Source organism: Arthroderma uncinatum (assembly GCF_011692745.1).
Source record: "Arthroderma uncinatum strain CBS 119779 chromosome Unknown scaffold3, whole genome shotgun sequence".
NCBI lineage: Eukaryota > Fungi > Ascomycota > Eurotiomycetes > Onygenales > Arthrodermataceae > Arthroderma > Arthroderma uncinatum.
Window position 1 is genome coordinate 922471 of NW_022983865.1, and position 15368 is coordinate 937838.

At 48.4% G+C, this 15368-nt stretch overlaps 5 protein-coding genes across 5 annotated transcripts; 2 read left to right on the forward strand and 3 right to left on the reverse strand.

Moving 5' to 3' along the window:
* Nucleotides 1-940: 940 nt before the first annotated feature.
* GIQ15_04077 (putative 2OG-Fe(II) oxygenase family oxidoreductase) lies at nt 941-2091 on the reverse strand (the record flags this gene model as incomplete). Its single annotated transcript, XM_033551494.1, has 3 exons — nt 941-1603; nt 1659-1725; nt 1823-2091. The coding sequence occupies 3 exons, from the start codon at nt 2089-2091 to the stop codon at nt 941-943; spliced, it is 999 nt and encodes a 332-aa protein (XP_033405224.1).
* Nucleotides 2092-3013: 922 nt separating this feature from the next.
* GIQ15_04078 (Non-reducing polyketide synthase vrtA) lies at nt 3014-8655 on the forward strand (the record flags this gene model as incomplete). The annotated part of the gene is made up of 3 exons (XM_033551495.1): nt 3014-3369; nt 3439-4543; nt 4612-8655. The coding sequence occupies 3 exons, from the start codon at nt 3014-3016 to the stop codon at nt 8653-8655; spliced, it is 5505 nt and encodes a 1834-aa protein (XP_033405225.1).
* Nucleotides 8656-9133: 478 nt separating this feature from the next.
* On the reverse strand, nt 9134-11388 carry GIQ15_04079 (uncharacterized protein; the record flags this gene model as incomplete). Its single annotated transcript, XM_033551496.1, has 2 exons — nt 9134-9676; nt 9742-11388. The coding sequence occupies 2 exons, from the start codon at nt 11386-11388 to the stop codon at nt 9134-9136; spliced, it is 2190 nt and encodes a 729-aa protein (XP_033405226.1).
* Nucleotides 11389-12000: 612 nt separating this feature from the next.
* On the forward strand, nt 12001-13560 carry GIQ15_04080 (putative VrtC; the record flags this gene model as incomplete). The annotated part of the gene is made up of 2 exons (XM_033551497.1): nt 12001-12120; nt 12193-13560. 2 exons carry the CDS (start codon nt 12001-12003, stop codon nt 13558-13560), a joined length of 1488 nt encoding a protein of 495 aa, XP_033405227.1.
* Nucleotides 13561-13912: 352 nt separating this feature from the next.
* GIQ15_04081 (uncharacterized protein) lies at nt 13913-15102 on the reverse strand (the record flags this gene model as incomplete). The annotated part of the gene is made up of 3 exons (XM_033551498.1): nt 13913-14521; nt 14591-14927; nt 14996-15102. 3 exons carry the CDS (start codon nt 15100-15102, stop codon nt 13913-13915), a joined length of 1053 nt encoding a protein of 350 aa, XP_033405228.1.
* Between the last annotated feature and the right edge of the window lie 266 nt (nt 15103-15368).

Genomic DNA, 15368 nt, shown 5'->3' on the forward strand with positions numbered 1-15368 from the left:
TGGGTGGTGTCATTCTTCCCCTGACAGAATGCCAACGCATAAGCCAATGGGCACGAGAAAATGGCATAGCGATGCACCTAGATGGGGCACGTCTATGGGAAGCCGTCGCGGCCGGTGCAGGATCACTGAAGGAGTATTGCGAGTGCTTCGACAGCATCAGCCTCTGTTTCTCCAAAGGCCTCGGGGCACCCATCGGTTCTATAATTGTAGGAACCGAGTCGTTCAGGGAGCGTGCGAGATGGATAAGAAAAAGTATAGGTGGTGGGCTTCGTCAGTCTGGCGTCGTGTGTGCGGCAGCAAGGGTAGGCGTGGAGGATACCTTTCTCGGCGGAAAACTTCAGACGTCCCATGCTCTAGCAAAACAAATCGCTAAGATGTGGGAGAGCCTTGGTGGGACGATTTTGTATCCGGTAGAAACCAACATGGTATGGCTTGACCTTGCTGCTGTCGGAATAAGCGAAGATGCATTTATCGAGCAAGGCGAGGCCATCGGGTTAAAATTCATGGGAGGAAGGCTGGTGATCCATTATCAAATCGGATACGAGGCAGTGAACAGGCTGGAGAAGTTGATGAACGGGATTTTGACGACGAAACACTAGGTTTAGTTGATGAATGTGGTGGTCCTGCCGAAGTGGCAAATGAATGACAAGTAATAGATGTTAAGATTCAAAATGCCTGTGAGATCCTCAAAGAGTTGTGTGTTTTACCATTGTAATTTTGCATAGCTAGATCTAGCCCATAGACCGTTCTCTGTCTTCGAGTTTAAAAATGTGGCTAGACAAGTGACTAGGTCAAAAAGGCGAGGATGCGAGTTGATTGATCAATTAAACGTTTAATTGATCAAGTCTTGCACGTGTATTTTGAGCAAACAAACATCAACGGATAAAATATACACTTGAGCAAAGTCATATACAACTTGCGACTATCTATTCTGCCTTCTTCAGACAACTAGACTTTCCATACGCTCCATACCGCCAGTCAAAATTGGCAGCTTTTCTTGCTCCTCATGCGTTTCTCTAAACACATTGAACTTCTCGTCATGCCACGTTTTAGCAGAGACCTGGCGTCCGGTACTGTCTGTGAACTGTATGTCATTTTCAGCCCTCAAGAAGTAAGCAATGCTATAGCGATCTTCGTGCTGAAGACCACGCGTAGGTATAACTCTGTGAACTGCGGAGCGAAAGCGGTTTCCTGAAAGGAAGCGTAGGGTATCTCCTACGTTGATGACTGCGTGGTTGCTTTTCGGGGCCACGTATCTCCAGCCAACTGGATCTTTCGAGAGAACCTGTAGACCCCATTGTTCGCAGAGGAGAAAAGTCAAGGTACCGATATCTGTGTGCTTGTTGTGCCCGACACCCATGTCGAGGGACTCTTGCTTTGGATAGCGGAACATAGAGAGGGTAGTAAGCGATTCCCGATCTTCCCGATGGAATCTCACGAGCTTTGATTGATCATCTAGGCCGAGGTAATCATCAAGCTGGCGCAAAATGGTCATAAAGACCTTGTGTGCAGTGCTGCAAAATCGGAGAAACAGGGCGTGGTTGTCCCTAACATCTGGAGCAAGGGCGCTCGTATTCCCGAGCAGTTCATCTCTGGAAGCCTCCTAGTGTGTTATTTTTTTTGGGAAGCCATCAATTCAGCAGCGATGCACAACTTACCTTGAGCGACTCGTAGTAGTCTGGCAGTGAATTGACAGCTCCGGTTGACGTTGCGACAGGTTCATATCTATGTGGTCATATTTAGCTCACTTGGCGCCGCGGGAGTTGTGGGTCAGGGGCGCGCTTAAAAATAAAGGGGGGCGCGTCAAGAGTGTTTTACTAACCCGTGAGTGTCGCTCTTCCGATCATCTTTCATCTTTGCGCTCAGTTCAAGATGGAAATATCGGTTCATAAAAGCCAGAACTGCTTTCCAGTCTTGCAAGAAGGACTCGTCACAGCTCAGGTCTAGGTAAAAGAAGCCTTGACCTTCGCATGCCTCGAGAAGCTTCTTCCCCTCCTGTGTTTCATTGGACCTCAATCGACCCCAGTCTATGACGGTAAGGGGTGCCTCTAATAGGGGTACTTGACCTTGATCGGATGGTTGCGCCCCCATTGTCGATGCAGACCTTTAAATATTCTCGGCGCGGCTAAGGGGAGCTAAATGACTGACGATGGATGTCAAGGGTTAACCGTTACTACCGTAGCTCTCAAGCGAAAATCACAGAAGGGTGCTCAATATACAAGTTTATTCAGAGGACCGTCCGTATTCCCTTCCATTCTTCTTTTATATGCGGCTATTGCTAATTAAAACTAGTGCTGACCTGACCATCGGACATCGCTCTTGGCCCTTGGACGCGCCTTTCTTCGGGTTTTGCATAATGAACGTCTGGCTAATGTTAACGGCCAAATATGAGCTGATGAGAAATAGAAACTCGATGTGGAGGCCGACTAGTTTTACTAGCTACGCCAAATCCCACGGGTTTTAGGCATTTACAAGGGGAGTCAAATATTTCGTGATTTAAGTTTTAAGCATTCGATATTCCTTTCGGGTTTTGCACATAATTTTGTGCCAAATGCGGCACAACGAACAGACTTCATTCGAATCTAACAGACTCAGCTCGATTACAAATTAGGTGCATGCATGGTGGCTGAAAGCAACCATGTTTCACCAATGGCATTCGCCTGCTCTTGTCGGACGGAGTCTACAATCGCGAAAGGCGACACCATAGGAGCGGGTGTTAAAATCCGCTATCCGAACTTTCGGGATTGGCGAGGGCAACCTAGTCTGTGTGACTTATCATGATTCATCTATATAATTATTCATCGCGTACAATATTTAGCATTTAGCATAAGTACGAACTACCGTCGCCTCTTCGATAGCTGAGTTTATGTGGTATACCAGCGACGGCTAAAGGAGACTGACCACAAGGTAAGTAATCAAACCAGTTGCTCATTATTGCACTATATTTATTAGCATAAACAGTCAAACCATGGGTATGCAACGGTTGTTAACTGATACTTAGCTCCTCGCAAATATGCCTGGTCCAGTTGAGAATCAAAGCAGTACCTGGGACAAGTGCCAAACCTCTGCCCAAGCAAGGCTACTCTACTTCGGAAATGAATTTCCCAACGATGATTTGAACGATTTGTTTCGTCGGCTGCTACAGCATAGCAAAGACCGACGTTTTCGATTACTTGCCGCTTTTCTCGAGGAGTCAACGCTCGTTATTCAAGATGAAATTGCAAAACTTCCACACCAAATTAAGAGTCAGGTGCCACATTTCAATAATATCCTAACGCTTTCTGAAAATGGATATCTTCGCGAACTTGGCTTGGGAGCTGCCATGGAAAGCGCCTTGCTTATTGTACTACAGATTGGCTTGTTCATAGGGTAGGTTGATTGGTCTCTTGAATTCGATAACACCCGTGGTGCTAACAAAGACTGTTCGCTTTTTCGTAGACATTACGAAGCAATTGATGCAGAACTGACTCTATCTGATGGTCTGACGACACTAGCCGGTCTGAGTGTTGGGCTCTTTTCGGGCGCAGCAGTAGCGCTTTCTACCTCTCTTGCAGAAGTGGTTAAGAATGGTGCAGAGTGTCTGAGAGTATCCTTCCGACTGGGAGTTTATGTTGGCGATTTCTCCGGAAAGCTTGAAGCACCTCAGCCAGATGGAATACTTCAGAGTTGGGCACATGTCATTACCGGGATGACTGAGAAATCAGTTCAAAGCGAACTGGCTAGGGTAAATGAAGAACTAGGAAACCCCGAGATTTCCAAAGTCTTTATAAGTGCAGCAGATAGGTCATCCGTGAGCGTCAGCGGACCACCATCCCGCATAAAGTCCGCATTTCTACAGTCTAGCGACCTTCGATATGCCAAGTCACTGCCATTACCGGTGTATGATGGCCTATGCCACGCAACACATCTTTACAGTCAAGAAGATGTAAACGCTGTCCTTGACATCTCAGAGTCACTCATCCCGGTTTCCCGTCCGTTGCAGCTTCCCCTGATATCATCACAGACAGGGAAGCCTTTTACGGCCACCACAGCAGGTCAATTGCTACTGGAGATTGCCACTGAATTAATCACTGGAACTATTTATCTCGATAATGTAACAGCGGGTATAATTGACCATATCAACGCTGTGGGTGGGTCAGCAACTTGCCAAATCGACACATTCCGCACATCGCTTGTATTCAAGGGTATCCTCGAGACTATTGTTGCAAGCTTCCCTGACATGGAGATCTCAAGGAATGACATGGTCGAATGGGTTCATAAAGACTTTGGCACACGACGCCGCAATAACCCGGCCAACTCAAAGCTGGCCATCGTTGGCATGGCGTGTCGTATGCCTGGTGGAGCTAACGATACTGAACAGTTTTGGGAGCTGCTTGAACAAGGCCGTGACGTTCATACAACAGTGCCTAAGGACAGATTTGACTTGGATACGCATTATGATCCCACAGGCAAGACAGAAAATGCTGCACAAACTCCATACGGAAATTTCATTGACCGCCCGGGATATTTCGATGCGGCCTTCTTCACAATGTCTCCTAAAGAGGTATGTTATCGTAATTTGCTGCATTGACCGTATACTGAGTATATTGACTAACGCTGCTATATCACCAGGCCGAGCAAACGGACCCAATGCAAAGACTTGCGCTGACGACGGCGTACGAAGCCATGGAAATGGCGGGTCTTGTCCCTGGTCGTACAGCATCGACACGTTGGGAGCGCATTGGGAGCTTCTACGGTCAAGCGAGCGATGATTGGCGTGAGCTAAACGCATCACAGAACATCGGGACCTATGCGGTGCCTGGTGGAGTACGGGGTTTTACCACAGGACGCATCAACTATTTCTTCAAATTTGCGGGCCCTTGTTTCACGATAGATACTGCGTGCTCGAGTTCGATGGCCGCAGTACATGCTGCCTGCATGGCTCTATGGGCGGGTGAGGCCGATACTGCACTTGCAGGCGGAGTCAATATCATAACTGACCCGGACAACTATGCTGGCCTTGGTAATGCTCACTTCCTGTCCAAAACCGGACAATGCAAGGTCTGGGACAAGGACGCAGATGGATACTGCAGAGCTGAAGGGATTGGCTCGATTGTGATCAAACGGCTGGAAGACGCTGAAGCCGACAACGACAATATCTTGGCTGTGGTTTTATCCGCAGCTACGAACCACTGTGCAGATGCCATCTCAATCACACACCCGCATGCTGGACATCAAAAGGACAACTGCCGCCGAGTCCTGCGGCAGGCTGGTGTCAGCGCTCTGGATGTTAGCTTCGTCGAGATGCATGGTACAGGCACACAGGCTGGTGATGCCATCGAGTCAGAGTCTGTCTTGGATGTATTTGCTCCACTCAAACCGCGCCGTCGCGCTGACCAGAAGCTACACCTCGGCGCAGTGAAAAGTAACATCGGACATGGCGAAGCTGTTGCCGGAATATCGTCGCTTCTTAAGGTATTGCTCATGTACCAAAAAAATGAGATCCCTCCTCATGTTGGCATCAAGACAGAAATAAACCCGACCATTCCGAAGGATCTTGATAGGCGCAATGCTAGTCTGCCTATGAAGACTACAGCTTGGCCGAGACCTCAGGGAAAGAAACGCACCTCAGTAGTGAATTCGTTTGGTGCCCATGGCGGAAACACAACGTTGCTTCTTGAGGATGCCCCGGAAAGGAAGAGGGTTCGAGCCAGCCCCGAGAGTGCTGATGGTCGTTCTTTGCATACTATACTTATCTCAGCAAGAAGCAAGAAGTCGCTCCAGGCCAACCTGGAGAACCTGATACTTTACCTCGAAAAGTATCCCGACACTGATATAGCGGACCTGTCTTACACGACGTGCGCTCGGCGTATGCACCATAACCTGCGTGTTGCCACCACCGTCTCCAGCATTCCTGGACTACAGAAGTTCCTCCGCACATCTGTAGATAATAAGGTCGCTGCTGACGCAAAGCCAGTTCCATCCAGCCCTCCGGCGGTGGTTTTCACCTTCACCGGCCAGGGAGCCTCCTATCGAGGTATCCGGCAGGAACTTTTTGATGATTTCCCCTTCTTCCGCACTCAGGTCCTGCAGCTTGATCAACTTGTCCGGAAACTAGGCTTCCCTTCTGTTGTGCCCGCTATCACCGGTAGCACGGACGATGAAGTGACATCCCCGGTGGTCAGTCAGCTAAGTATTGTGGTGTTGGAGATCGCATTGGCTCGATTCTGGTCATTGCTAGGCATCCGACCCAGTGCAGTTATTGGCCATAGCCTAGGCGAGTATGCGGCTCTCGCTGTTGCTGGTGTTCTCTCCGCGGCAGATGTCCTTTATATTGTAGGGCGTCGTGCCCAGATTACTGAACAACGCTGCGCACCATACAGCCACTCGATGCTGTCGGTACTGGCCTCACCTGAAGATATTGAAAGAGTCCTGAGAAGTGCTGCTGACACAGCCAATGTCAAATATGAAGTGTCATGTCAAAATACGCACGACGATACAGTGCTCGGCGGAACAAAGGCCGACATCAACACTATCCGACAAACGCTTGAGACCAACAACTATAAATGCATGCCACTGGAGATCCCCTTTGCCTACCACACATCTCAGATGGAGGCAGTGATTGATGAGTTGGAGAACCTAGCTAAGAAGGTGCCTTTCAAGGCCCCTAGCATCCCCGTCCTATCCACCATGCTCGGAACCCCGATTTTCGACGGCAAGACGATCAATGCAACCTATCTTCGCCACCAAACTCGCAATACCGTCAAATTCGCTGCTGCTGTCGACGCTGCACGGGAATTGGGAATAGTAGACGATAAGACCGTATGGTTGGACATTGGTCCGCACCCCGTCTGCGTCGGCTTTGTTCGTAAGCTGTCTCCGCCGTCGAAGATTGCCTCTTCGTGTCGGCGCAACGAAGACAACATATCCACCATTTCCAAAAGTCTCGTCACACTGCACCTGGCAGGCCTCACACCATGCTGGAATGAATACTTTAGGCCGAACGAACGCGCCTACGTCTTACTCAGCTTGCCCAAGTATAGCTGGAACGAAACTAATTATTGGATTCCATACCTTGGCACCTGGGCACTTGACAAGGCACTTCTGAAATACGGAGGGAAGGCCGGCAGTGGTAAAACGCCTGCGACTCTCTCCTCCTCGGCTCTCCGGACGTCCTCGATACATCAGATCACGAGTGAAACGATTGAAGCAACGACGGCCACACTGCATACGCTTTCTGATATGCAGCATCCAGATTTCCGCAGCGCTATATATGGACACACGATGAACAACTGCGGCGTGGCTACCTCGTCTATCTGGACAGACATGGCCCTATCTGTGGGACAATATCTATATCGTCGGCTAGTACCGCATACTAAAGATGTTCATATGAACGTTTGTGACCTGGAGGTCTTGCATGCTCAGGTTGCCAGTAAGGTTAAGGGCTGCTCGCAACCACTCGCACTCGAGGCTCATCTTGACCTGAATTCGCAGTATATGTCACTGGCATGGTATAACGTTAGTGCTGAGACGGGAGAACGGGCCGCTGAGTCATTTGCATCGGCTGGGGTACGTTTCGAGGACCCCATGGCCTGGAGTACCGAATGGAACCGCACAGCTCATCTCGTTCTTGGGCGTATTGAGGCTCTACAGCGCTTGGCTGCCGACGGTCAGGCCAACCGAATCTCCAAGCGCCTCGCCTATACACTCTTCAAAAATGTCGTTGACTACTCAGACTGGTATCGCGGAATTGACAACGTAATAATGCACGAGTACGAGGCCGTTGCTGACGTGACCCTGGTGTCTGATCGCCATGGGTCATGGCATACACCGCCACATTGGATCGATAGCGTCTGCCATCTTGCAGGCCTGATTATGAACGGCAGCGATGCGTCCAACACGCAAGACTACTTCTATGTGACGCCAGGCAGTGATAGCCTCCGCATCCTCAAGCCGCTCGAGCCTGGAGCCAAATACCAAAGCTATGTCCGTATGTTCCCGCTTCCCGTGGAGGCTGGGAACATGCACGCAGGTGACGTCTATATCTTGCAGGGTGATGTTATTGTGGGCGTTTTGTGTCAAATTCGGTTCCGTCGTGTGCCACGGCTGTTAATGGACCGATTCTTCTCGCCTCCTAGTTCCGACAATACCCAGAGTCATATGCCAGCTGCCACTAGCCAGAAAAATAGTTCCACTGTTTCGATGGTTAATGGCACATCTTCACATCACATACCCAACGGGAAGCCGCGTCACAACGCAGCCTTTACCCCACCAGGAGTCCCAGGAGGCTATTTGGGGGTGAAGCCTGCCAGTCATGAACAGGACAACGGCGTCAATGGCGTGAGCGGTCAGAATGGCTCGAATTCCTCGTCTAGCAGCGACCACACACCTGGGGCGACTTTCACACCCACTGAATCAGTGGAGACTGTGGAAACTGTGGAAACTGACACTGGGATTGTTGGTCAATGCATCCAGATAATAGCACGCGAGACAAATCTGGACCTGAGCGACTTGACCGCCGATGCAACATTTGTGCAGCTTGGAGTTGACTCTCTTATGTCTCTGGTTCTCTCTGAGAAGTTCCGCAATGAGCTTGGTATTGAGGTCAAGAGCTCACTCTTCCTCGAATGTCCCACCATTGGCGAAGTAAAGGCTTGGATAGATCAGAACTGCTGATCACACAGATGTATTGGGAGGTAATGATGGAAGTGAGAGATATATATTGCCGACATTTATTTATTAGTCGTGGGTATTTCATCTATATTTTTTCCGTTTTGCCATGCATTAGTATTATCGCGACAAGTGCAATTGTAAATAGAAAACAGTGACAAAAACATTTATCAGCTTCAATGAGGGTATATCATCAACCATACACAAGAGCTAATAGCCATCATAAAAGCCGTGCTGAACGTAGGGAGGTATATAGAGAACATGGCAGACTCGAAGGATTGATGGATGTAGTTACGAGGAGGGAATCCTGATTGGAGGAATAAATTTTTGTAGAGAATGATGACTAAGCAAAAGAACACCCACATACGACAACTCCTCCATGCCTGTCAACAAAATGATACGTATACCTAGCAAACAAAATGTTGGAGACGTTGGGCGAAAGGAGACGCAAACGATTCTAAGAAAATGAATTGTGGTCTTCTTATTAGTGGTTTCTAGCCCACTCTTGATACCAGTCTAGGCAGTCTCCATTCACTGCGCCTGAACCGCCAGCAGCCTTGAGGTCCATTCCGCTCAATATCTTCTTAATCAGCACCTCAATTTTCTTACCGTTTGCTGTCACAGGAATGTCTGGGCATTCATCGATAATGCTAGGGACGTGCCTTGGAGAAAGATCATCCCGTATAGTCTGCTTGACTTCTGCTGCAAACTGGGCAGTGAATTTTTGACCGTGTCTCATCTTGAGGAACAATATCACAGTCTCATCCGTGTCTTCGCGTCGTCGCCTTCCAATGCATAACGAGTCCTCTACTAGAGAGGGAAAGCGTTTCAGGATCAGATTGTAAATTTCTGCACTTCCGAACCGCACTCCGCTTGGATTCAAAACTCCGTCGGACCGACCAAGCATGAATAGCCCTCCTGTCCGAGGGTTTACCCGTACAAAGTCTCCGTGCGCCCAAACGCCTGGAAATTTTTCAAAGTACGATGATTTATACTTCTTTTCTCCTCCAGTGCCCCAAAATTTCACCTATGATGTTCAACGGTCACGTTAGTCAAATACCAACGTCAACAACATGGCACGGTTTGGCTCACCGGTTGACTAGGAAATGGCTTTACGCAGACAAGTTCCCCTGGTTCTCCAATACTGCTTAGATCCTTCCCCGCAGGACTCCAAGCTTCGACTGCCATACCAAGGGCCGCTACTTGGATTTCTCCAGCGAATACAGGTTGAAGCGGACTCGGCGTGCCAAAGTCTGCAATGAGGTCTGTGCCGCCCGATATGGAACCCAAGTTTACCTGGCCGAATGCTTTGTAAATGTATCTAAAGGTGGACGGTGCGAGGGGCGATCCAGTCGAGTAGATGGCTTTAAGTGTCCTAAGAGTCAGGCCACGTTCTTTCGGCATGATGTTCTTTCGTTCGAGCATAGAAAAGTAAGTAGCACTCGCGCCAAATTGTGTAATGTGAAGCTCATCGATTAGCTTTGGCATAGCAAGATCGTCCCTGACCGATTGTTCACCAGACACATAGTGAAACGGGGAGCCGTTGTACAAAACAATGGTGGCACCAGATGCTAGTCCAGACACGAACCAGTGCCACATCATCCACATGCATGTCGTGATATAGAACAGTCGATCTCCTGGTCTGATATCACTTTGGAGAATGTGCTCCTTCTTATGTTGAATAAGTGTCCCAATTGCTCCATGAACGATGCACTTTGGAGCACCAGTTGTCCCAGAACTGTAAAGAATATACACTGGATGCTCGGCTGGCATTTGGATAAAATTGAGCTTTGATTTGACGTCTTGTTGAGATATGAATTCGTCGTATTTCAAGACTTTTGTCTCCAGATTTGAAGACACCATGCTGTAATCCGCAGTACTTGAGGTTTCGAATATGACAGCAGCCTCTAAAGACGGGAGGGCCGCTACAATCTCCTGGAACTTTGACAGAACGTGGTATGTCTTTCCATTATACATGACTGCATTGTCCGTGAATAGCAATCGTGGTTCAATTTGCACTAGCCGATCAAGAGTTGCTGCTACGCCGGTGTCTGGGCTAACAGCCGTCCAAATAGCTCCTAAAGACGCAGTAGCCAACATGGCAATCAGGGCGTTACTGTGGTTTGCAACATATCCTGCAACCCGGTCTCCAGGCTTCAGGTTCATGGCCTTCATTCCTGCCTGGCATTGTCGTACTTTCTCTCGCAGCTCCCGCCAGGTGATTGTTTCTCTGGTCATTTCATCGACAGATATAACAGCCAAATCGTCTTCTGCAACATGATGAAGAGGGAACAATAAATTTTCTGCAAAGTTCAGCGTTGAGCCTTTAAACCAGGTGGATCTTGGCCACATCTTCGCTGCGTCATCGACGACCTGCTCATATGGAATCGAGTGCCGAATTTTGCAATAGTCCCATACTTCTCCCCAGAATTCTGCTGTACTTTCGAGACTCCAGTGGTGAAGCTCCTGGTATGTTTGAAAACTCGTCCCATGCTTCAAGTTCACACACTGCATGAATTCCCACATCTGGCTGTCCTGGGGGCAGGGATGACGCCAGAGCAACTCGTCATCTTGGTCATGCGAGACACTGCCTTTATCGTAAATTATTGACTTCTCATCGGTTGAAATCGTTGGCCGAAAGTGCACATAGGCATGCAATTGTTTGATGAACTGGACCAGTTTGTTTCGGATGGAATCGCCGTGTAGCCAGGCGGTAAACCGTGGTTCATGGGAAGCCATATTGAGTTCGGATGTTGTACTGCTCCCCGGCAATGAGATTATACCTGGATCGTAGGTCTGGGCTATAGGTTATCATCAGAAACGATTCTCCAGCTGCCTTGGACAGTTACTATAGAAAGTCTTAACTATACTTAACTGACCTGAAATTGAATTTAAACTCGTCCATCAACGTGTTTTTTCCCGAACCTTATGTCTATTCCAGGTTCTATACGCTCGTGTGATATGTGTATAGCCCTGGATGCTTACAGCTAGTACTATGCAACAGGGCTATTTTTGACAAATGGGGATATTCAATGGCTGCCCAAAACCCGGTGCATCCTGGTAGTTGAGGGAGGGGTTGAAGGGTGTCTGCAAGCTAGGTCGCGAGGGAATCCGTTTCCCAAAACCCGATACATTACAACTCGCTAAACTCCGAATAGGCGGGGAGACAATGTAGCTGTCCATCATCCCAAAGCTGGTGATTATCAATTTATCGATATATTATACTGGCTACCGGTTATATTCTGGTTCCGGGTCCAACTCCAACCCTAACCTTTGTGCTGAAGTCCCCATTCCGTAAATACCAAGTTAGGTACACACATAACTACAATAGAAGCTGCAGTTATCAACAGTATGGCTCCTCATCCCAACCTCGATGACAACGGTCCTGCGGTCGAGACACCCCTAAGTGTCAATGGCAGCAAGCGTGCGCTTATTGGTACCAGCACAGCTCCTAGCAATGGCTCAATCCAAGTAAGCCTTAATATTTTTCATATTATTCATGAAATTTAACAAATATCAAGCTCTCTGCTGATTATTTCATAGGCAACATCTAACTTCGAGTATCAGCTCGGAGTTTTCAACAATGTTTCTCGCTTCCTACCCGATGATGATGAGAACCACCTGTTCTGGTGGAAAACTACTGGCCGCCATTTCGCCAGAATGATCCATGAGGCAAGGTATCCAGAGCCACGTCAAGTCGAACTCCTGCTATTCTATCGGTTCGTCATCGCTCCCCGCCTCGGGCCCAAGCCAACATCAGCAGAGCCGCGGTTCAGGAGCCGAGTTGCCCCTGGTATTGGTGACGGCTCCCCAATCGGATATAGCTGGAGATGGGGTACTGGACGCGGCAGCAAGCCACTGATTCGACATTATATTGAACCAATGGGCCTATTGACAGGAACAGCCGCTGACCCATTGAACGAGTTTGCCGCCAAAGAAATGCTGTGGCACCTGGGCAAGATCATCCCATCAGCGTCATTGCCTCTGGCGTGGAAGTTCGCTGCCCACATCCGGCCAAATCTGACAGATGAGGCCGCACGACAAGCAGCGGGTTCTTCCATGCTTGTTGGATTGCAATGTGCTCCAGATTCTGATAGTGTAGAGGTCATGGCAGGGTTGATGACGAAGGCACCTTCGCAAGTCAAGGAACTGCTAAACACCATATTTCCAAGGGCTATGCGTGATGCCTATGGTGAAGATGCATCTTTGGATAGCTTAAACATCGTCCGCGAATTTATTGAGACGGACCCTCATGGCCGTCACCTCACAATGCTCGGCACGACAGCTATTGATTGTTGTTCAGCCGAAAGTTCACGATTCAAGGTATATGTGACGACAAACAACACCTCTTTCGACCACATTGCCGCAGTCATGACCTTGGGTGGGCGTAAGCCAGAATCACCCAAGTCTATAGCCCAGCTAAAGGAGCTGTGGTACGGACTCAAAGGACTGGAGGCCGATTTCCCAACCTCATCCGAGCCTCCCAGTGTCACCGTCAACGGCAGTGCACATGGACGTGCTGCCGGTGCGAATGCCAATATTAGTGGAGTGACATTCTACTTCGACATCCATCCCAAGTACCCTGTTCTGCACGTCAAGTTACAGGTCGATGTCAGCAAGCATGCAGAGACTGATGCAGCTGCGATTAAGGCAGTGACTAGCTTCCTAGAGCGCCGTGGCCAGGGCGACGATGCAAGGGCGTATATGAATGTGGTACACGGAATGGTGACCGAGAAGGAGCTGGATACGCGCCGGGGGCTGCAAGCGTTCTTTGCATTTGCAGTCAAAAAGGGGGAGATTGATATCACATCCTACTTCTTGCCACAGATATACAGGAGGTTTGCGGAGACGCAGGCAGAGATATGCCCTACATCACGATCGCAACGGCGCAGTCGCTTTGATTCCTATTAATTATGAATTCAATTGATGAGGAGTATATCTTTGTTGAACGCATATCGCTATGGGTTAATGTTCGAGCGTCATTTTTGCAAGTATTGTAGTAAAGTAGTCTCCATGACATACCTAGTTCTAGTTGCTGGGTAGCAGGAGAAAATCTTTAACTACTGCCATTGACTTGTAGATTCTTGATTTAACTTCTTTTGGGTATTCATACCAATCAAGATGTTCTAGCATGATTAAATCGCAACCTTCAGTAAGTAATAGGTTTCATAATGTAAAGTATGTGCTTGTAAATGAAATCGAACGTGTAATTGAAGGGATAGCTAAACCATCGATTGCAATTTTGCATATGCAACTCCCCAGTTTACTTAGACCTCTTATAGATTTTCTTGAGGAACTCCTCAAAAATGCCCTTATGCATCCCCTGACTCTCATCCACGTCTGCAATTCTCCTCTGGAGGTCCGCCACCTGCGCCTCTTCATACTCTTGATATACCTTCTCCAAGCCTAGTTCGTGGTAAAGAGCTTTCACCTTCTTTTCACACTCCTCATTCTTCCGCCCATAGTTTTCGTCTAACACCTTCCTCTGCTCTGTTGAGCACATATTCAACGCCTGGTTCACAAGCCATGAGCACTTATTATCCTGAATATCTGTGCCAATTTTCCCCAGCAATGAAGAATCGGCAAAGGCATCCAGGTAGTCATCTTGTATTTGAAAATATTTACCCATCGGCACGAGGATACTCTCGGCCTGTTTCAGGTTCCGGGGTGATGCCTTGCCAGTATAGAGCAGGGCCAGTGCGACAGGAAGGTAGAAGCTGTAGTATGCTGTCTTGTAGATGACTATCAAGGTGTACTTCTCCATGTTGAAGTTCGCCAAATCGACGTGGTTTTCTGGTGCGGTGAGCATATCATATGCCTGTCCCAATTCTATCTTGAACGCTACCTCATGGAATAATTCAACCATATCGACCTACACAGAGGAAGGGAGGTTAGCAGATGTAGGTAAGGAAAAATATAATCTTATTGGTAAATTACCCACGTATGCAGGATGGTCCCGGAAATACTTCTTCAGAAGTATGTATATAGCGCTCTCCAACATTGGTGCGTCATTAACGGCCGCCATGCCGACGTTTGGTACAAGATACCAGCATGGTTTGCCACGTCGAGTTTTGGAAGCGTCCATAATATCATCCAAAACAAGCATCATAGCTTGCAGTAGCTCAATCATCCAGCCCAGTATCGCGGTATCCAAGTATTCATTGGGGGTAATTTCTCGACCGAGGAGAAGCCGTGTGGTGTCGACTACTGAAAGTCCACGGTTGCATTTTCCACCGACAGTATTGTGCATAAGAGACTGAATTCCCTTGTCAGCTACCCTAGCACCAAATGAATGTTCGCATTGGCATAAAACTTTGAGGCTCAGTTATTAAAAACCTTTTCAAACCATTGCCAAACTTGGACGGGGAGCTTGTAGTCCTCGCAGCATTGCTCTCTGAGATCTTCGACCAGCTTAGGGAAGACTGTCTCGAATTCCGCTAGACCCGCAGACATTTTGATCAATGGGTATTAAACAAACAAGGATGGTCGTCTGAACGGTACAATGCTGCTGAATACCATCAGAACCGCAGCGGGAATAATGTGTTCGAAGAATTTATCGGGTAATAGCGTGCCTTGCTGCAAGCGATCCAGTTCAAATTTAGCATCCAAAGTTGTTCATATAGATCGCTGGTTTTGGTTGCGTGGGACTACTGCGCGGCATTGTGTAAAACCCAGAATTAGCTGCAGGGTACATGATTTCGGCGTTAAAACCCCTGCAA